At 36.0% G+C, this 23,215-nt stretch overlaps 1 protein-coding gene across 1 annotated transcript in view; it reads left to right on the top strand.

Annotated features, from left to right (window-relative positions):
• Positions 1–23,215, top strand: part of LOC136853495 (uncharacterized) — a 96,016-nt gene that overhangs the window by 25,874 nt on the left and 46,927 nt on the right. The window contains exon 2 of the mRNA XM_067129148.1: positions 21,347–22,553. Within this exon, the coding sequence (XP_066985249.1) occupies positions 21,369–22,553 (1,185 nt within the window). The 5' untranslated portion in view covers positions 21,347–21,368. The remainder of the gene's footprint in view (positions 1–21,346; positions 22,554–23,215) is intronic.

The raw sequence follows: 23,215 nt of genomic DNA on the forward strand, positions 1-23,215 counted from the left end.
TTAAAGGTTTTTTTTATGATTCTGCGGTGCGCAGTATATCAAGTTTTCTTGTGAATTTGAATGAGACTGAGGAGACTGGTCAACAGAATCTAGATATTAGATATTTTAACCTATTCTACTTTTTCAAGTTATTGACTTTCAGCTTGGTTTTAAATTAGATTGTTAGTCAGCATTTCTGTCTCCTACTTCGCCTAGCTACCCACTATAAACTGCTAACTACCAAGTACCGTGTGCCCTGGTAGGTCAATAGACTTTGAGGCAATATGGAACACGCTCATTCCGTTCTGTTCTGACAGGTAATTAGAACTCGGACTCTCTTGCTATTGAATTCAGATATATTATTATTATTATTATTATTATTATTATTATATTATTATTATTATTATTATTATACAGAAGATGAACCCTATTCACATGGAGCAAGCCCACAGCAGAGGCGTCGTGAGGGGGGGGGGGGGCTGGGCGGGACATATGTCCCCGGGCGCAGCATTGTGGGGGCGCCAAACTGAAGTTGAGAAGACACCTATTTTGGGGGAAATGGGGTGATGAAACCAGTAACTTAGAATCTTTAAGTTTTTATGACTTTTCTGTACATATTTTATATTTAACGAAGATTGACTTCCTTTAATGTTCATTATATATAAATGTAATCATTATGTGGTAATTACAATACTATCAAATTTTATTACGTACTTATCAAATAAGTGGTTCAGTGACTGCGAGTCAGTGCAAAGATATTGGATAGTTACCCCCATCAATCTAGTATTTCGTTTTCTTTCGTGAGCATTTTTTGTGCATAACAAACTGTAGACAACAATAATTATTTCTGCAATTTCATAAAGCTGAGGCTGATGTTATTATCAATACATAAAGTATTTTATTTATTTATCTTTTGCAACGAAAAATATAGTAAGAAATTTTAATTTATGCAACCTTTTTTCATTCTCGAATGAGAAAGACATCAGTCACAACAACACTGTCGAGCTGTCAACACAGTTTCACAATTTTATACACGCCATGAGAACCAAGGTATGAAAAAGTTAGCACAGACGGTAGCCACAGAGGTAGACTAAATCAATTTTACTAATACTAAACTAGTAGGAAGCGATTGCTAGTTTGTCTTAAGCGGCTATTACAAGGGTAAGTTTTGCGTGTGGACAGTACCTGATATTCCATCAACCATCATCTCAGCATGCTCAGGCTAGCATAATCACGATATACTGCTTAAACAAAGTGTCCAATCCAAAGTCCCCTTCATATTTGTCTGCTGAAGTTCAAAATGAATTCATCCAGATTATTGTATCTACTGTTAGAAGCACTTTACTGAATGACATCCGAAGAGCTAAGTATTACGGTATAATGCTTGATTCCACTCCAGATGCTGCACACAGGGAACAAATGTCAGAGGTAATAAGATATGTAGAGATAAACTATAAAGAAAAAAACAGTTTGCGTGAAAGAGAGTTTCCTTGGATTTATTCAAGCACACCAAAAGGATGCAGCAAGTATACGGTAAATGTAGTAATGCAGCAGCTGGGGAAAGATCATTTGCCTTTTGAAGACTGTCGTTCTCAGTGTTATGATAATGCTGCTGCTGTCATGTCTGGACACAAATCAGGAGTACAACAAAGACTTGCTACAGTGAACCCTAAAACAATATATGTGAACCTGTAACAACCACTCACTAAATTTGGCTGGGATTCATTCCGCTAGTCATGAGGTGGTGATGGTCACATTTTTTGGAACTGTGCAGGAAGTGCATGTTTTCTTTTCAAGGTCGATCTATATATGGGAGAGATTAAAGAAGAATTTGCCTATATCTGTGAAAGCTGAATCTGAAACACGCTGGAGTGCTAGAGCTGATGTAGTTCGACCCATACATGAAAATGTGGGGGATTTGGTCCAACTTCTAGAGACCATCGGAAGTCATTTGAATGAGACAGATACCAGAAGTGAAGCAACACAGCTATTGAACAGAATTTTGACATTTGATTTCTTTGCTGCCCAAAGTTTTTGGAACATTTTACTTACCAAGATTGACAGAGTCCAGAAGTGGCTGCAGGATCCACAATTGAATTTCCATGAGGCATCACAAGATATCCAGGCGTTGCAAGTTTATTTCCTTGCTAATCGGGAGGATATCTGACAGACATCTATCATAAAAGCAAAGGAGCTCTGTCATGCTTGGGATGTGAGAATTGCCAGACGATGCAGAGTGAGGAAAAAAAATGCCTGGTGAAATTGGAGACGATGCTGCTGCAGGCCTCATTCTCAGCAGAAAATGAGGTGCAACGTCTGCTAAAAGGTACTATTGACAGAATGCATAATGAAATGGGCGAACGGTTCATCAGACTGCGTAACTTGGATTCAAAGTTTGGCATTCTTTTGGATATTAAGGAGTTGCTATCTACAACCAATGAAGCATACATCAAAGAAAGGTGCATTAATGTGGCAAGTTTCTATGAAACTGACTTAGATGGCTTGAAACTGTTCAGCGAAATTGTAGATTGCAGAATGCTGCTTAAAACACGAGATGATGTTCTGATCACCAACCCACAGGAATTACTTTGTTTCATTGTACAATATGGGGATGAAAGTGTTTTCCCAAACCTTCGAGTTGCCCTTCAGATACTTCTGACTATTGCAGTATCAATTGCTAGTTGTGAGCGATCATTTAGTAAGTTGAAACTTTTCTTGCCGCATCTGCGAACATCTATGGGGCAAGAGAGATTGTCAGCTTTAACTGTACTAAGTGTAGAGCAAGAGATCGCAAACAAAATAAACTTAGATCTGCGGCTGTAAAAGCTAGAAAGATAAAATTGTAAACACATTGTAACGTGCATCAATACTTAATGTCCTACAAATCACTGTCAATCCTTTTCTTTGTTTAGGTTTTCTGTTATCAATATCTGTCTAATTATCTTTACATTCTAATACCTTTGTATCGTCTTATTTCCTTGCATATGGTTGATCCTAAGCATCCATCACTTCAATCTTTTTGTTTTCGTTATTTTGACGCACGTTAAACATTCTTTAAAGAAAAGTAAGGTTTATAGTTAGTGAACTAATTCATCTTTGTTCTTATCAGTTTCCTTTTCAGGCATTATAACTATTCAGTCTTTTACCACAAATTCTACTTTTTTTTCTAGTATTAACTTCTATGCTGGCAACAAATTGTAGATTTTCTTGATTTTCTTAGCCCCCTGTATTCCCTAATGTTTAACTCCTTTTTTTACTCAAATTTATTTAATTTGCCATTTGTCTTTGGTTATTAAGAGTTACTGGTTGCTGTGATGCTTTACTATAATCTACATTTTAGCTATTTTATCAACACCGAAATTTATTTATGAGGGCTAATGATTAATTAATTGCAGTAAAATAAACTATTTCACTTTGCAAATTCGGTTTGTGTTCTATCGTCCCAGAATATTATTATGCAAATTAGAATGTTTTGTTTTCAACACAATATATCTAAAATAATGAAGGCAAACATTTCCTGCCAAGATTAGCACACTCAAATGAAAATAGTCCTCCCCCCGGCCGGGCCCCCCTTTTGGGGGCGCCACAAAAGACTTTTTCCCCGGGCGCCAGCAACCCTCACGACGCCACTGGCCCACAGGGGCCGTTAACCTCAAATTCAAGCTCCCAAAGAATATGGTGTTCGTTTGAAAGAAGTTACAGAAGGTAATAGGAAATACAGAAAGAAGAGATCAAGTATTATGAAAAATAAATGAACAAATGAACAAATAAATAAATGAAAATGTAAATAAATCATTAGAGTACAAGGAGGATTGTTTTAAGGCAGCAATGCACTGCATCTTCGCTTGAACTTTCGAGGTTCTAATTGCACAATATCCTCAGGGTTACAAGTAAGGTAGTGCCAGTTGCAGATGACTAAATATCAGAGGCTAAATTATTTCTAAACAATGACTGCCTGAATAATAATAATAATAATAATAATAATAATAATAATAATAATAATAATAATAATAATAATAATAATAATAATAATAATAATACCATGGGACACCAGAGTAGATGAGAAAGAAAGAGAAAAATTGCCAAGTATCAAGACCTGAAAATCGAAATAAGAAGGATATGGAATATGCCACTGGAAATTGTACCCATAATCATAGGGACACTAGGCACGATCCCAAGATCCCTGAAAAGGAATCTGGAAAAACTAGATGCCGAAGCAGCTCCAGGACTCATGCAGAAAAGTGTGCTACTAGAAACAGCCCGCATAGTGAGAAAAGTGATGGACTCCTAAGGAGGCAGGATGCAACCCAGAACCCCACACTATAAAAACCACCCAGTCGAATAGGATGACTGTGATAGACAAAAAAAGAATAATAATAATAAGAGTAAGAAGAAGATGGAAACAGACTCTCTCTTCAGCATGTCCCGTTAAAAAGGATGGCTGCACCGTGCGAATTAATTTTTTATTGAGTCTTCTCAATTTTTTTCATATTGAGCCACAAGAATGAAAAAAATTGAGAAGACTCAATGTAAGACTACTTGGCACGATGCAGCCATTCTTTTAATAATAATAATAATAATAATAATAATAATAATAATAATAAATAATAATAATAATAATAATAATAATAATAATAATAATAATAATAATAATAATAATAATAGTAGTAGTAGTAGTAGTAGCATGAGTCTTGAAATGTAGAAACAAATCCACAGTTATGTATGGATACAAATGTGTATTTGAAAATAAATCTGTTCGATTCCCCCTTTCAAAGGTCTCTGTATAGATTTATTTCTGAATACATTTGCACCCATATATAATTGTGGATTTTTTTCTCCATTTCAAGACCTATGCTACTATGAGTATTATTTTTATTAGTATTGCTCAAGCAGTTATAATAATAATAATAATAATAATAATAATAATAATAATAATAATAATAATAATAATAATAATAATAATAATAATAATAACTGGGTCTTGAAATGGAGAAACAAATCCAAAATTATGTATAGGTACAAATGTTTCAGAAATAAATCTATACTGAGACCTTTGAAAAGGGGAATCGAACATTTCCGAAATCTGTGTGGATTTATTTTCAAATATATTTGTATCCATACATAACTGTGGATTCGTTTCTACATTTCAAGACTCATGCTACTATTATTATTATTATTATTATTATTATTATTATTATTATTATTATTATTATTATTACTACTACTCTGTTGAAAAGAATTGCTGCATATTGCGAAGCAGTCTTACACTGAGTGTTCTCATTTTTGTTATGACTCAATATAAAAAATTGCTAAGAAACTCACACTCGCGTGTAAAATAGTTTGTATAATAAAAATCCACAATTATTTAGTAAAAAACTGTATTACATAGGAATACAGTTTATTTCTATATAATTGTGGATTTTTATTATACAAACTGTTTTTCACGAATTGTGAATTTCTTAGCAATATTATTATTATTAGCATTATTATTGTTATTACTGCTCAAGCAATAATAATAATAATAATAATAATAATAATAATAATAATAATAATAATAATAATAATAATGCTAAGAAATTCACATTCTCGTGACAAACAGTTTGTATAATAAAAATCCATAATTATATAGTAAACTGTAATACGTTGTGAATTTCTTAGCATTATTATTATTATTATTATTGTTATTATTATTATTATTATTATTATTATTATTATTATTATTATTAATTATTTTTATTATATAATTGTGACAACAACAACAACAACAACAAAAACAACAATAATAATAATAATAATAATAATAATAATAATAATAATAATAATAATAATAATAATAATAATCTGTAAAGACTCTCTGAAGCAAATCCAGCGAGACACCGTTGAGAGCTAACCTTGTCCTTACGACTGGATAAGTCAATTATTATTCCGGCGACATCGATTTCCTATCCCAAACGTAACAACACCTGAGGTCATTTTCTGCCACATCTCGTGCTGTCAGTTGCCTATTCAAGGACAATCCGAAGGTCTCGTCTTCTCCGTGGATTGTCATTGGAAATCATGTTTGCTGAAGTAATATAATGGAAAGATTCGTGGCTGCTAAAACTTAAGGGAATTTTTAATAATACTTTTGAAAGCTTTAGTTGTCAAGAATTTACACTTACGAACTCTCGATTGAAATGATTCCATCAGGTGGTTGATTTTATCACAGAGATTGTCTTGGGAACGTTTACTAAAATCAGTTGGCATGCTTTTCTTTCTATGCTTGGGTTAGTAGCAGATTTGTTTATTGATTTTGGATAACAGTGAATGGACGAAATTCTATTGACGATCATCAATAAATATAAAAGTGAATTTTGCAATCAGTTGCTGGTTTTTTGAATTACTGCACTAGGATTATTTTCCTAAATATGCTGGTATTCTGAATTACACTATTAGGCTATTCTACTGAATATGAGATATAAAACTTGTATGTTTTTATGTATAGTATACATCATATACCTGCCTACAACAGCGTGTAGTATTTTAGATGATTATAAACAAACTTGTTCCTGGCATGAACTCTGTGGGAGTCATTACGGAACTCCCAAAAACATTCCCGATTATCGCTCTACGTAAGTTTCCAACGAAACTCCCGGAAAGCGAATATTCTTTCGCCACACAGCGAAGAAAAACACCGAACTTTAATAACCGGGCAACGGCGCACAACATTCGGGTGTCTGAATCCGCACAATGGCACCTGGCTAATCGTTGTGACCTTGACACCTTGTATTTTGTTCATGAACAAATCGTGTATCCGATGATTAGCAATTTACCCCGACGCTTTGATGGATTTAGTGCTCAGTCTGTTCTGGGAATACGGACGTTTTGATAGTATCACTTATGATGTGGTGTGTGTGCGTGTGTGTGTGTGTGTTTATGTGTGTGCGCGCGTGTTTGTGATTCTGTATGTCTTTATGTGTGTTTGTAACTTCACTTAATAAACATTTTGACAGAATTGCTTATGACGTCTGTGTTGTGTGTGTGTGTTTATGTCTGTGTGTTTTTATGTGTGTGTGTGTTGTGTGTTTGTGATTGCTCGCTGAATCGACGTTTTGACAGAATTGCTTATGACGTCTGGTGTGTATGTGTGTGTGTGTGTTTATGTGTGTGTGTTTGTGTTTGTAATTGCTCACTGAATCGACGTTTTGACAGAATTGCTTATGACGTCTGGTGTGTATGTGTGTGTGTGTTTATGTGCGTGTGTGTGTTTGTGTTTGTGATTGCTCGCTGAATCGACGTTTTGACAGAATTGCTTATGACGTCTGGTGTGTATGTGTGTGTGTGTGTTTATGTGCGTGTGTGTGTTTGTGTTTGTGATTGCTCGCTGAATCGACGTTTTGACAGAATTGCTTATGACGTCTGGTGTGTATGTGTGTGGGTGTGTTTTATGTGTGTGTGTTTTGTGTTTGTATTGCTCGCTGAATTGACGTTTTGACAGAATTGTTTGACGTCTGGTGTGTATGTGTGTTGTGTGTGTTTATGTGTGTGTGTGTTTGTGTGTGATTGTCGAATCGACGTTTTGACAGAATTGACGTCTGGTGTATGCTGTGTGTGAATGTGACGTTTTGTTTTGTGTTTGTAGAATCGACGTTTTGACAGAATTATGTATGTTGTGTGTGTTTATGTGTGTGTGTTTTGTTTTGTGATTTCGCTGAATCGACGTTTTGACAGAATTGCTTATGACGTCTGGTGTGGTGTGTGTGTGTGTGTTTATGTGCATGTGTGTGTTTGTGTTTGTAATTGCTCGCTGAATTGACGTTTTGACAGAATTGCTTATGACGTCTGGTGTGCAGGTGTATGTGCGTGTGTGTGTTTGTGTTTGTGATTGCTCGCTGAATCGACGTTTTGACAGAATTGCTTATGACGTCTGGTGTGTATGTGTGTGGGTGTGTGTTTATGTGCGTGTCTGTGTTTGTGTTTGCGATTGCTCGCTGAATCGACGTTTTGACAGAATTGTGACGTCTGAATGGAAAGTTTATGTGCGTGTCTGTGTTTGTGTTTGTGATTGCTCGCTGAATCGACGTTTTGACAGAAAAGTGAGAATGATCGACGCTTTGACAGAATTGCTTAGTCTGGTGTATGTGTGTGTGTGTTTATGCTGGTTTGTGTTTGTGATTGCTCGCTGAATCGACGTTTTGACAGAATTGATGAGCCTGGTGTGTATGTGTGTGGTGTGTGTTTATGATGTCATGTTTGTGTTTGCGATTGCTCGCTGAATCGACGTTTGACAAAAGTCTGTGTGTGGTTTGGAAAGACGTCTGGTGTTGTGGGTGTGTGTTTATGTACGTGTCTGTGTTTGTGTTTTGTGATTGCTCGCTGAATCGACGTTTTGACAGAATTGCATGACGTCTGGTGTGTATGTGTGTGGGTGTGTGTATTGTTGTGTTTGTGATTGCTCGCTTCGACGTTTTGACAGAATTGCTTATGACGTGAATGTGTGTGGGTGTGTGTTTATGTGCGTGTCTGTGTTTGTGTTTGTGATTGCTCGCTGAATCGACGTTTTGACAGAATTGCTTATGACGTCTGGTGTGAGTGTGTGTGTGTTACACGTGTATGTGTGTGTGTGATTGTGATTGCTCGCTGAATCGACGTTTTGACAGAATTGCTTATGACGTCTGGTGTGTGTTTTGTGTGTGTGTGTATGTGTACGTGTGTTTGTGTGTGTTTACGCGTGTATGTGTGTGTGTGATTGTGATTGCTCGCTGAATCGACGTTTTAACAGAATTGCTTATGACGTTATGTGTTTGTGTGTTTATGTGTGTGTTTTTTTATTTTGTGCGTCTGCTTGTGTGTGGCGTGTGCGTGTGTGTGTGTGTGTGTGACTGCTCACCGAATCGACGTTTTCACAATATCTCCTGCTGGTGTATGTGTGTGTGTGTGTTTATATATGTGTGTTTTGTGCATGTAAGTGCTCACTGAACGGAAAGTACGAGTGAAGCTAAAAGATTCCAGGAAAAGGAGAATGATATCAAGTCTCCATAGCAAGAGAAATACGATAAACGAAGCGAGAGCCTCGCATGCCAATTGATCATGTTGTCTTAGAGAACTTTTAACAAAAGTCTGTAAATGGTGGAAAGTTGTTAGAGGAACCTCTGCATCGTTAGTGGTATTTTCCTGAAACCTGAAACTGTGTGTAGGGAGAGAGAGAGAGAGAGAGAGAGAGAGAGAGAGAGAGAGAGAGAGAGAGAGAGAGAGAGAGAGAGAGAGAGAGAGAGAGAGAGAGAGGTGTTTGAAGTTGGTAGTGAATAGATTTGATGACAAGGGATATGAATATTTTTTTATTTCAATAAAACATTTAACTATTCCTCAACTGATCAAGCATATTCTAACTTTCTTTACCACGCAACACATTATATATATATATATATATATATATATATATATATATATATATATATATATATATATATACATACATAAGTGATAATGTTACAATAATAGCTGATGGCATCAGATAAAGTAACACACACATATATATATATGGATATATATGTATATAATACAATGTATATATACATATTACATATACTGTATATATTATATATATGTACATATATATATATATATATATATATATATATATATATAAATATATATATATATATATATATATATATATATATATATATATATATTTATAAATATATATATACATATATACACACACACACACACACACACACACACATATATATATATATATATATATATATATATATATATATATATATATATATATATATATATATATATATATATATATATATATATATATATATATATATATATATATATATATATATATATATATATATATATATATATATATATATACACACACACACACAACACACACAAATCATTCTTCATCAGGGACGAAGATAGTGTGAAAGCTCCAATCCGGTATGCCCCCCAACGAATTCGTTCTGATTCAAGGTTGGGGGCCTGACCCTAAAAGATCAATACCCCTCCAACAGTTTAACTCGCTTTGGGCGTTACAAAACGCACCTGTGACATCACCAACAATTTATATAATCGCCAATCACAGTGATGTCTGAAATATCGTTGACGTCTTGATCCGAACGAAAGATTCAGGATGTCTTCCCTTGACAGGAGTTTGTTGAAATGTATAGTGGGTAATGCGGGCGAGAAGGACAGTGACGTCGTTCCGTTCTGTAAAGCATTTATTATAGATGGACGGGAAGCGTGACAGGATAGAAGATCCCCTTTGAAAATATAATCGTTAAAGGAAAGCGTCGTCTTGATAACCTGCTCATTCCAGATTGAGAGTAGTTTTCCACGCGAGCTATCCAGTTCCTTCGCCAGGTTTGAAGCAAACAATTTATTGTGCAAGTTTTGAACAAGGAAAAATGATATGGTTGATTGTAGGAACAAAAGTGAACTTTGCCAATAAATTAACCATTCTAAGTCTAAAGCACAGACCTCTGATGATGATGATGAACTTCATTTTATTACACTACAAGAAATTGAGGAATTTGAAATTATTGAGACGCCGTGGTCAATAGGCTATCGTCCATTTAAGCATTGTGCAAGTTTTGAACAAGATAAACAATTAGTTTGATCTTGGAAATAAAACTAAACGTGGTTATAGGTCAGCCCTATGAGAGCTGATAATCAGCTCAGTGGTCTGGTTAAACTATCTTAATAATAATAATAATAATAATAATAATAATAATAATAATAATAATAATAATAATAATAATAATAATAATAATAATAATAATAATAATAATGTGAGTAAACAACCAATCTTGGTCTAAAGCACAAAGCTTTATTGATGACTAATGCATTTCAATGCACCTCGGAAAATGAGGAACTTGAGATTATTGTTTACTGAGGAGCTACAATTAAGAAGGTGCCATTAATCCAAGCAAAGATTTCATGAGACATACATGGATATTTGTGATGAATTATGAATATGAAAATTGTTTAATTTTGGGACAAACATAATTATTACCTAAAATATACCTTAACATTTTCATCCGCCAGGAGTTTATTAGGCCATTTTAAAAATGAGTATAACCATAAGTGCATATCAGTAATAATTTATGAAAATGAAAATCATATCAATCTCAGAACCTTATATGTGTCTAAAATATACATTTACGTTTCCACTCCCCAAGAATTCATTGAAAAAAATCAATGAACTCATGAATAATAATACTATGTTGAGCCCTGAACTTCCTTGACTAAATGAGAGACCTTGGTCAGAACATTACTGAGATATCATAAAAAGAAGTTGACTGAATTATTGCAGTGAGCAATGCTGCGTCATTCATAACGAACAGGTCGTAAAGACAAGATTGACATTGAGAGCTTCTTGCTAGCTATGGATTTCCTACTCCAGTCCAGTGCTACGAATGAGGGAAACTGGAACTGCAGAGATCATGATTTGATTCAGACAGATTCACTCTTTCTTTAGACAACATGCAATATCTATTAGAAATATATAATACCAGTTTTATTTACAAAAGAAGCGTCAGATTGGTTCCTATCTGTTGTTTTGACTGATTGATTTGATGAAACTTTGGCTGTCAAGCCAAGCACTGGGGCACTTTCGGCCATTCAGCGTTTAAGACAGTGACAAGAGGGAGTTGGAGTGGTTGGACAGCAAGTAGATATCCAGATAATAAAGCAGATGAAATACAAGGATCTACAGTAAAAGTGGAATCAAGAAAACACCCCATTTGTGCCAAGAGGCAATAGTTACAGAGGTTGGACAGCAAGATTGACTGAAACGGAAACAGAGGAGGGACGCTGCCAACACCCGTTAGTAATGCCTACAGTGCGCCACGTGAGGTGCACTAACGGTGCTACCCTCCTACAGGGTCACATCTACTGGTTAACTGAAAGTATTAAGCTAAATCTCTACCATTGTTGCTTGGATATATTGTTCATACCCGTTTAAGACACAATTCCTTCAAAGCTGAAGGATTGAGAACACCCTTTATCCTATTAACAGGATCAGTGGCACCTACTTCTACGTTTGCTCTATGATACAAATTTTCCTGTAGAGTCTTAAAATATCTTCAAAGTGGTTTATTGTACAATATACGTTTAGGGAATAGAAAAAGAAAGAGGCACTAGCGAAATCCAGTGGCGGGGTTGGCGCACCTGGGCACATGCCCCCCCCCATTAAAAAAATGACAAAATAATATTGAAGATTTAAATAATAATAAATAAATAAAAAACAAAAACAATATATATATATATATATATATATATATATATATATATATATATATATATATATATATATATATATATATGTATAATATGAAAATTGGTGCCCTCCCATGAAATTTTTCTGGATCCTCAGTGGAAAGAGGTCAAAACGCCATATCGAAATAAGATAAAACAACGTTACCCTTTATATTTTTCGTTCTCGTGTAATTGTTCGTTATTTTTTCAAAATTATATTCCAAATCTCTCGTAATTTGCAATCCAGTCGATGAACGAAATGAATATTGAAAGATTATGCGATGAACCTTGTTCTGCGGAAAACGGAATCATTTGAATACAAAAACTTGAGTATTCAGTTGAATTTACTGGTACCGCTTCTGCATGTAATAATAATAATAATAATAATAATAATAATAATAATAATAATAATAATAATAATAATAATAATAATAATAATAATAATAATAATAATAATAACGACTAAAATGAACACAAAAGGGCTCTCATATCGGTGAAAACCCCTTGTAAATTTTATAATCCCCTGTGTACGTTCTGTCTTGAGCACCCACACATTTTTGTTATTAGCCTATTGGTTTCACTAAGACAATATGTAGAGTCAGGTAACTTTGTCTTAGCTTCTTAAAGGATTTTATTCACCTTTATCCTTCTGATCCTTTGCCATTTGGTAGTAACATAGCCTAGATGCCACCTCCCCTTCTGGTGCAATATTTTAAGTCTGACTCTTCTAACATGGTTTCATAGTACCTTTAAAATAGCCTCATCCATTATATTCCAAGAATATGTTGGGATTAATTGAGATTTCCCCCCTGTGTTCTTTTTTATTAGTTATTCTTATCACTCTCTCCATTCGGAACAAATGGTATATTGACAGATTTAGAGATAAATATCTCTGTCTCTTGACTTGGTGCATGCGATTTTTCTCCTTGATATTCATTATCACTGGTCATGACAGGCACTTTTGGTTTTAAAATAGTTTTAAATGCAGTGAGAAAATTTTCTGAAATGAATAACGGTTATATGATCATAATTTTCTTGAATTAGGTAATGACTATAATTGACTGACCACAGCCGTAAGAGGGGCCAGTGTCGTACAGGCTACAAAAATAGATAAAAATATCATGAAATACATATCGATTGCTTAATAGTATATCATTATAGCTGTTATAATTCTTTCATATAACTTTGTAGGTAAATTTAAGCAGACAAAGTGTAAGAGTGGTGATCAGGATAGGCTGGATAGCGCTGATGATAAGTACGTGAACTGTACTTCCAAAGGAGATTTGAAAAAATAAGAGTATCCCATTTAATTATATTAGTTCTCTTTAACTCGAGGACTCGGGGAATAGAAAACGATTTAGCTACTCAATTTCTTGGTAAACCTTACTAATATTCCTCTCTCTCTCTCTCTCTCTCTCTCTCTCTCTCGTTGTCTGTCTATCTGTTTGCGTGCGCTTGTATATAGTGTGTGTGTGTGTGTGTGTGTGTGTGTGTGTGTGAGAGAGAGAGAGAGAGAGAGAGAGAGAGAGAGAGAGAGAGAGAGAGAGAGAGAGAGAGAGAGAGATGAAACACTGAAATGTTATGTTATTCAAGGAATACCTTTTGTTGAAACAGTTATTTGAGGGTATCTAGAAACTGCCGTTGAACTGTATACAAAAAAGCAAACAATTCTCTAAGAAAAAGTTTTTAAGTAATTTGAATAGGAAAATCTACTTTTGTGAGCTGTGAGCTTTACGATAAACGATAAAAACAGACTTTTTTTTAATGAAAATAAAACTGATCAGACAAGTTAAGTTGTAAGGCTCAGAAATCTGAGTTACTATTAAACTTATCCATATGATGATTCCCAAAAGTATTTTTTCTTTCTTTTGCTTTCAATATCTTCCATAAGTAATTTATTTAAGTCCCTATACTATCTGTTACGTTCGTTTGTTTATTCGTCATACAGAAGGTCCACAAGAAACTTCACAAGAACGTTTTCGCGAAATTATATGAAAAGTCATCCATTAACATTGGTTTCTGGGAAAGGACTGTTGAACTTTACTGACGAATTGCAAAAGATGCGAGATTCATTTCATTTTACGGTTGGACCTATTAAGAATCACACTACTAACTTAATACTCTCCAGAAAAGAATGTTTTTCCCTATAGCTGGTTTTCAAAGTTTTGTGGTCAACCTTATCAACATTGAAAATTCTTTCACATTATAATTCTTTGTGCATTACTTAATACTGGAATGATGCTTTTACCGTTATCAAGGATCTATAAGAATTTGATTCGTCTTTAAAAGAATGCATAGATGAAAGAGAGCAGTATAAAAAGAAGTGCCGTGAATAACCTTAAAATTTTAATACACAGGGTGAAAATATGTACCACTTAAGGCTAAATAAAGTCTATACCTCCGCTAAAAACATAGGGGACATAAGATTAAGGCTTCGATTTAAAGCACACTGAAGGTGTATATATACATACATACATATATATGTATATATATATATATATATATATATATATATATATATATATATATATATATATATATATATATATATATATATGGCTGAGTGATAAGTCGTTTCACTTACGTACCAACCCGAATAATGGTCAGGGTTGGTGCTCGTCTCACGTAAAATGTACGGCCATTTTGGTACTTTCACACCGTGCAGAGTAACGAGAATGGTATAATTTTTCTTTACTGTATCCCACGGTAATGGAATAAATTGTCTGACACTTGTTTCAAGAGAAGATGATTATCTACCATATAGATGGGATTCCTCATACCAAGGGGTCCACAACCCTTTACTTAGCGATCTTGGGCTTGGTATTCATTATATCTATATCTAAACCAGATGAAGAAAATATATAAACAGCTTTGAATAGGTAAATATCGCTATATTACTCACTAAAGAATTAAATTACTTCCATAGTGAGGTGCATTTCAGTTTTACTTTTGAATTGTCTATTGGTTTGATTACTTATTTTTCTTGGTTAACTACTAAGACTGTTAACCTGTAAAATGCTCTTTAATTTACAACAAAAATATTCACATTCTTACACCTAAACTGAATTATTTTTTAATCACCAGAACCAGTTCAATACATTGCCTTATTATTTCGTGAACTATTCATGAATATAATTCATAATCAATGACAGTAAGAAGTCTATTATCTATTCATCTGCCTACCTACCTCTGAAAGGAAGACGTTATCTATTTATCTATTTATCTGTTATATGTTCATCTACCTACCTACCTCTGAAAGTAAGAAGTCTATTATCTATTATCTGCCTACCTACCTCTGAAAGTAAGAAGTCTGTTATCTGTTCATCTACCTACCTACCTCTGAAAGTAAGAAGTCTATTATCTATTTATCTACCTACCTACCTCTGAAAGTAAGAAGTCTATTATCTGTTCATCTGCCTACCTACCTCTGAAAGTAAGAAGTCTATTATCTATCCTGCGTACCTACCTCTGAAAGAAGTCTATATCTGTACATCCTCTATACCTGTACATCTATACCCAGTACACTACAATCACAAGTACTCGTAGCGACTAAATTAGAAGGAAACGTGGATATGAATCACCGAATGCCTCATTGTTATTAATGCAACGATTCGTCTTTCATAAAAACAAAACCAAGAAAAAAGCAACAACTGGCAACTGGTTTGGGGAGCTTGGATCAATGGTCCCTGTTGCTTTGTAATGAAGAGTAACCTAGGTCCCTCTTCCTCCTTTTTAGGAGAGAGAGAGAGAGAGAGAGAGAGAGAGAGAGAGAGAGAGAGAGAGAGAGAGAGAGAGAGAGAGAGAGAGAATACTGAAGTAGAACAGTTTAAGAATGCTGTACCTTGCTCATTTGAACATAGTGATGTTTAGAGAGAGAGAGAGAGAGAGAGAGAGAGAGAGAGAGAGAGAGAGAGAGAGAGAAAAGAGAGTGCTAGAGAAAGGGGAGAGAAGAGAGAGAGAATGACGATAGAGAGAGAGAGAGAGAGAGAGAGGAACTCAAGTGAACAAGAATACTGACTTTGAACACAGTGATGTTGAGAGAGATGAGAGAAGAGAGAGAGAGAGAGAGAGAGAGAGAGAGAGAGAGAGAAGTTCAGAGAGAGAGAGAGAGAGAGAGAGAGAGAGAGAGAGAGAGAGAATACTGAAGTAGAACAGTCTAAGAATAACAACCTTGCTCATTTGAACACAGTGATGTTGAACCTTGCTCATTTGAGAGACAGTGATGTTGAGAGAGAGTGGAGAGAGAGAGAGAGAGAGAGAGAGAGAGAGAGAGAGAGAGAGAGAGATAGAGAGAGAGAGAGAGAGAGAATCAAGTGAACAGTCTAAGAATACCAACCTTGCTCATTTTGAACACAGTGATGTTGAGACAGAGAGAGAGAGAGAGAGAGAGAGAGAGAGAGAGAGAGAGAGAGAGAGAGAGAGAGGTCTTTGTGATACCATGAGAAACGCGTGACTTTGTGCCATGAGAAAAGAGAGAGAGAGAGAGAGAGAGAGAGAGAGAGAGAGAGAGAGAGAGAGAGAGAGAGAGAACGTCAAAGCCGAGACTCTTTCTAGTAGAACGCGTGATTATGTACTATAAATCTAATATGCTGCATTCCCAATCCCTCCTTTTTATTCATTAGTATTCATGAGTGTCTTTTCGGATAAGCCCTTCACTTGTATCTACAGTAACCTCTGTCTCCCTGTACCCGACCCCCATAAGTCGCTTAATTGAAATCCAATGACCTTTCACAGAGGTCAGTCGGTTTTTGCTTGAAATATGAGCAAAAATGACCACATAATTCAACGCGTCGCATCGTAAACTTCGTCTCTACTTGAGATGATTTCTTCATGTTTTTTTTTAAAGATTTTTTATGCTAATGAAATGCTTTATGACAAGAATCCATTTCTACATATCCAAGATCTTTTTTGTTTTGCTTTGTCTATTTTAGTAATTTTTTTGGTTGGGGAGGGGGGGGGGCGGCCTGTCTTCTCACTTTGTGTTATTGTGTTACTTTGTGCGTTTGGTTATACTCAAAGGTTAGGTCTTCCCACTTTGTGCTATTGTGCCACTTTGTGTGGTTGCTTATTTTCAAAGGGCCGAGCCTTCTAGACTTTGCGTTATTGTGCTACAATGTATGCTTGCTTATACTCAAAGAGTCAGGTCTTCCCACGTTGTGTTATTGTGCTACTTTGTGTGATTGCTTATTCTCAAAGGGTCGGGTCTTTTCACTTTGCGTTATTGTGCTACATTGTAGCACAATATTCAAAGAGTCAGGTTTTTTCACTCTGTGTTATTGTGCTATATTGTATGGTGTTATTGTGCTACATTGAGTCGTTTTTTATTGTGCTATATTGTGGGGTTTTTTATACTCTTTTGCGTTACGGTGCTACTTTGTGTGGTTTCTTATACTCAAAGATCAGGTCTTCTCCCTTTGTCTTATAGTGCTACTTTGTGCGATTACTTTCATTCAGGGGGTCAGATTCATAATCTTAAACTCTCCTGCTTAAGGCAACAGTAACTATTTCTGGTTTTGAAACGCAAAGCCAATTGTACATTCACGGAGACCTTTCAAGGCACGTAGCATTTAGTGAAAAGTCAACATGCTTCATATATAAATAACGCATTCGTCACGCTCCGTTCAAATGTTACTTTTTTAGCACTTAACCTTGGAAAAGCGAGCTATTGACGTTACCGTTAGTTTTTCTTTTTTATTTTTAATTTTTTTACAAAGGGACTTAAGTAAAAAACGAAGAAACCTCGGCGTTGATCTGATACCTGAGTGATAGCTTGAATATTTTTTATGCGGGAACGACAAGTTCTACATATGAACGCAAGAAAGAAGGAAAAAGCCATACGAAAGAAATTATTTATATATATATATATATATATATATATATATATATATATATATATATATATATATATATATATATATATATATATATATATATATATATATATATGTATGTGTATGTGTGTGTATATGTGTGTATTTATATCTGTATATATATACACATGCATATGTATATGTGTGTGTGTGCGTTTGTATATCTATATATATATATATATATATATATATATAATATATATATATATATATATATATATATATATATATGTGTGTGTGTGTGTGTGTGTGCGTGTGCGTTTTTATCTGTATATATATATATATATATATATATATATATATATATATATATATATATATATATATATATATATATAGTGTGTGTGTGTATGTGCACTATGTGCATATGTATGTGTTCATACATTTATCCATGAAAATTCGAAGCAAAACTTGTATTCATATGGCTCTATTTTATATAAATTTTTTCTGGTTCAAGTTCATTGCTTAGATTAGAGTGCACAATTGAACATAGTGTTGCAGGATAATTTATTATTGTTATAACTCACTTTGTTACTCCTTTTCAGTATAATTATAATGTAGTAGAAGATTAGCCTTTGTGCAAATTCTTCAGATTTCATTAAGTAAACGGGACTTCTCGGAGGAAGGTTAACAATTAATATAATTAAACATATGATCTGACTAACGACATGAAAAGTCAGCATATACAATAGCGAGAGTAATTCAATTGCTGCTCCATTGTGTTGAACTGTCATGCGACCTCGGGCAATTTGAGCCGGGGTCCTTTGTTACAAAGCATAATAGATCCACGGCTGGATGAAATCAATACTTCATTCTTTCGGAACACCAATGAACAGATTCCTTATCGAGAGACATCGTCGGTTATTTTTTGTTCCTGATTTCAAACAGCTTCGGGGACTTGTTTGAAAAGTAAAGTGCTCCTTACGGACGCGGTTTAAGAGAGCAACACTCTTTTTTTTTTTTTTGCATGTTAGTGTGGGAATCTTTCTAATGGAAGAATAAAAAAAATGATAAAGTTTACTGGTCGTTCATGAATGATAATTCAAATAACACAATCACTAAGTGGAGCTTCGTTCGCTGGAAACTAGAGAGGTTTTTAAGCAGTCAGTAGACCAACGGTCAATCAGATATCCTGCATAAATTTTTCTAGGCTAAAATTCACTTACCCTAAGGTGTTCTCTGCTAGCAAAAAACGAAGATTTTTTGTCATTTAGGCATAAAAATATCGAATGCCCACCCTTTCATATTGCCTGGAAAGCTGAAGTTCATTTATTAACTGAAGTTCATTTATTATCTTTTACTTTTTAGTTTTCTGAAAAGAAAAGTATTGTGCCGACTCTGTCTGTCCGTTCGCACTTTTTCTGTCATTCCTCAAATCTTAAAAAACTACCAAATTGCAGTTCTCTAACCTCAGTAGTTTTTATTTTATTTAAGGTTAAAGTTAGCCATAATCGTGCGTCTGGCAACGATATAGACCATGCCACCACCGGGCCGTGGTTAAAGGTTTCATGGGCCGCGGCTTATACAGCATTATACCGTGACCAACGAAAGATGGATCTATTTTCGGTGGCCTGATTGTACGATGTACAGAAAACGCGATTGCACCGAAGAAACTTTGGCACATTTTTATTTGTTATTAATTGAGGATCATATTCCTGTTTCAAAGTACAATGGCTCGACATGTAAATAGTTCAAGGACTGATGTGCCACATCCAAATGACAACCAATGGAATAGCAGTGTTAACTTTACCTCTCAGTGAAGTACACTTGTTGCCTAAGCATTCATAATTTGCATTTTGTAATACAAACTCTCTAAAGACAAAGTTTCACATGTTTCTGTTGACACACTGCTATTCCCTTCCATCCCTTTTTTCTGTTCACTGGCCCCTTAGATTTTTCTACCGCCCTCAGGGGCGACACCACCCACTTTTGGAATGACTGCTCTAGGACATCCATAAGTAATCTTGATGGAAGGAGAATTATTGAAAAAATTGCTGACCTGCTGACCTCTTCTTTCTGACAAGTAAGGCAGTGCTTGGTACTGACATGCACCTGAGGAACTAGTTCCTCGTTGGGCGAGTCGGCAGAGTTTCGGCTAACACTAGCTGGGCCCGAGTTCGAGTCTCCAGCCGGCTAATGAAGAATTAGAGGAATTTATTTGTGGTAATAGAAATTCATTTCTCGTTATAATGTGGTTCGGATTCCACAATAAGCTGTAGATCCCGTTGCTAGGTAACCAATTGGTTCTTAGCCACGTAAAATAAGTCTAATCCTTCGGGCCAGCCCTCTCTAGGAGAGCTATTAATCAGCTCAGTGGTCTGGTTAAACTAAGGTATACTTAATTTACCTGAGGAACTTTCTCGAAGCTCTGGACTAATCAACGAAAGTTTTTACTTATATTTTTATTGACCCTTTTGATGTTTTTTCTTTATCTTGCCCGAAAGAAAGATCGAAGTCAGACCAAGAATGAGGCAATTGAAAAGTCGCATCTTTTATTAAATTAGCTGTGAAATAGAATCGGTCCTTAAAGAAATCAAAAAGTCTGCGAGTTGGACATTCCTTTGCATTACAAAATAAACTCAGTATGGAAAATCCTCATTGCAAAATTAAAGCAATATAATTGAACTGAATTGTTCGGGGACGAATGTTTATCTAAACAACACCCACTCTGATATCAAGAATAGCAAAGATACTTAAAAGTAATGAGCTAAAGAACAAACTTTTCAAGCTTTCATGATAAGTCTGCTTAAAAATTTTGGGTTAAAGGTAGGATCTACCAAACAGCTATTCTGGTTTTGGAGTTCGATTTATACTTTTGATTAAAAAAAATACCCTCTATCATGTTGCTAAGATTTTCTGTAATCATACACACACACACACACACACACACACACACACACACACATATATATATATATACATACATATACACACACACACACACTCTCACATAAGACAACTTACTGACAGATATTTATCAAATTTGTTAAACTGTAATGAAACAGACAGTTTTTCTGTTAGTAAGTTTCCTCTTCAATATAATAGAGAGAGAGAGAGAGAGAGAGAGAGAGAGAGAGAGAGAGAGAGAGAGAGAGAGAGAGAGAGAGAGAGAGATAAAGTCATTGCAGCTCAATGAAACTTTATATTTCGTAAAGTATATGCTGAATTGTATCGTTCGACGTTCTTATGATAAGTCACTCTAGAAACTGTCTTTTTAACCTTTCCTCCTTTTACAGGTGTGAGGCGTAAAGGAGAAACATGGATGACCGGAGGCCCTTGAGATCCACTTCCTCAGGCCCAAGCGCCATCCTGGTGCCTAACAATGGCCGCCTTCTTCATAACTTGAGTTCCCCTCTCGATTCCCCGATCTTAAACAACACCTACTCGTCCAACGTGCCTTCCGTAAGCACTGCGGGAGGAGGCCTTGGTCTTTCGGCCCTTCAGGCCTCTTCTCTGAACTCTCAAGGCCATTACGCATTCGAGAGAACCGACCAGCACTCAGGTAGGTCTAGAGGGAGTCCTCATCTCCTGCAGATAGACCGCGCCTACTTGGACCAACGCCACCACCTTCGCTTTCGTCTCCAGCCGAAGGTGAACCCGAACCCGCAGGCGACAGCAACAACTGTTACGGGGACTGGCACGAGATCCCTGGCAGGTGCAATTATGGCAGTTGGGGGCGGCGCAGGTGGCAGCGGCTCTAGATCGAAGAGCGCCGTGGTGGGTCGTGTCAGTGGCGGTGTGAATGTGAGAGAGTTAGCAAGTAGCAGTGGCGCTGGAGGAGCAGGCAGTGGTGCTAGTGGCGGTGTTAGAGGTCAGATAGGCGTAGGGCCTGGTCAGATTGATCCCTTGAGCTCGTCCTTGCCTTTGGAGTGCCTGCGCAGGCACGGTGCCAGTGTTTCGAGCTTACCGGCGGTGCTCAGCGGCCCGAAGTTCAACCACAAACCGACGCATCTGCCATCCAAGAGTCGGAAATATATGGCCAACGGTTCTCTGCCCAAGAACGTCTTCCTCAGCAACTTGGTCGACGTCAGAGCTTGCAACAAATTCGTCGGCGGGAAAACCTGCGACAAGGGCGCAGCAGTCGCTGGGGGGAGCTGCAACGCGCTGACGCGCCCTTTGATAGCGAATTCGTCAGAGAGCAGCCCTTCGGACGACTCCCTCCCCTCCCCTTCTTCGCCTCCGTCGCCTCGCTCCCCCAACAGAGAGTACAAGTATCAACAGCAGCAGCCGATCCACACGATCGCCCTCTGGCCCAACATACCTCAGGTTCCGGTGAAGGACAAAGCACTGGAGGATACCATGACAGGAAATGGGTGCTGTGCTAATTGCTGCACGAAAATTAGGACGGCTACCTGCGGATCCTTAATCCTTCTACCTGTTCACATACTCCTGCTCTTTGTCCTGGTGGGATACCTGGCACTTGGAGCGTTTATATTCTCAAGGGTAAGTGGAAACTTCAGGATTCTCTTAAGTTACTTTTTATTAGACGTCTGATTTCCTTTAGTTTAGTTAAGTAAAAGTAAGGAAACTGAGCATCAGAATTACTACCAAGCATATGAAAATCAATCGTGAATTACAATGACACTATAATGATTTAAAATTGGACGCTTATGATCTTCTGTCCATCAACTTTGCACTCTGTCTAATTGCTCTGCATTTACAACTTAAAAACGTTACTGGACAATTTATCTATATAGAAACATTGTTAAATAATAGGAAATTTATCTAAAGATCTCGCGCCATCTATTAAATAATTTTAATTAACCTAAATTCTTGAACCTACTTGTTTTTTAAGATATTATAAAGCAGAAATGAATGTTAGTCCATAAAGGAATATAGGCGTGTTTTATCCAAGCGTATAATAGATAATAAGGCACGTGCATACAATTTTTCATATGGATTTTTCTTCCAGATATGATTCAAAGGAGCAGAAAGAAGATTTAATTATTCCACATAACTGACATATCAAAAAACTGAGTCGTGGGGGTGGGGGTGGGGGTGGGGGCGGGATAAGGCGGCCAAGGTCACACGAATAACTTAAGTTCTTTGGGAAACTCTCTCACACAGATACACGAAAAAGATCAAAGAATAAATGAAAAATTGTT

The sequence above is a fragment of the Macrobrachium rosenbergii genome, chromosome 27, assembly GCF_040412425.1.
Source record: "Macrobrachium rosenbergii isolate ZJJX-2024 chromosome 27, ASM4041242v1, whole genome shotgun sequence".
NCBI lineage: Eukaryota > Metazoa > Arthropoda > Malacostraca > Decapoda > Palaemonidae > Macrobrachium > Macrobrachium rosenbergii.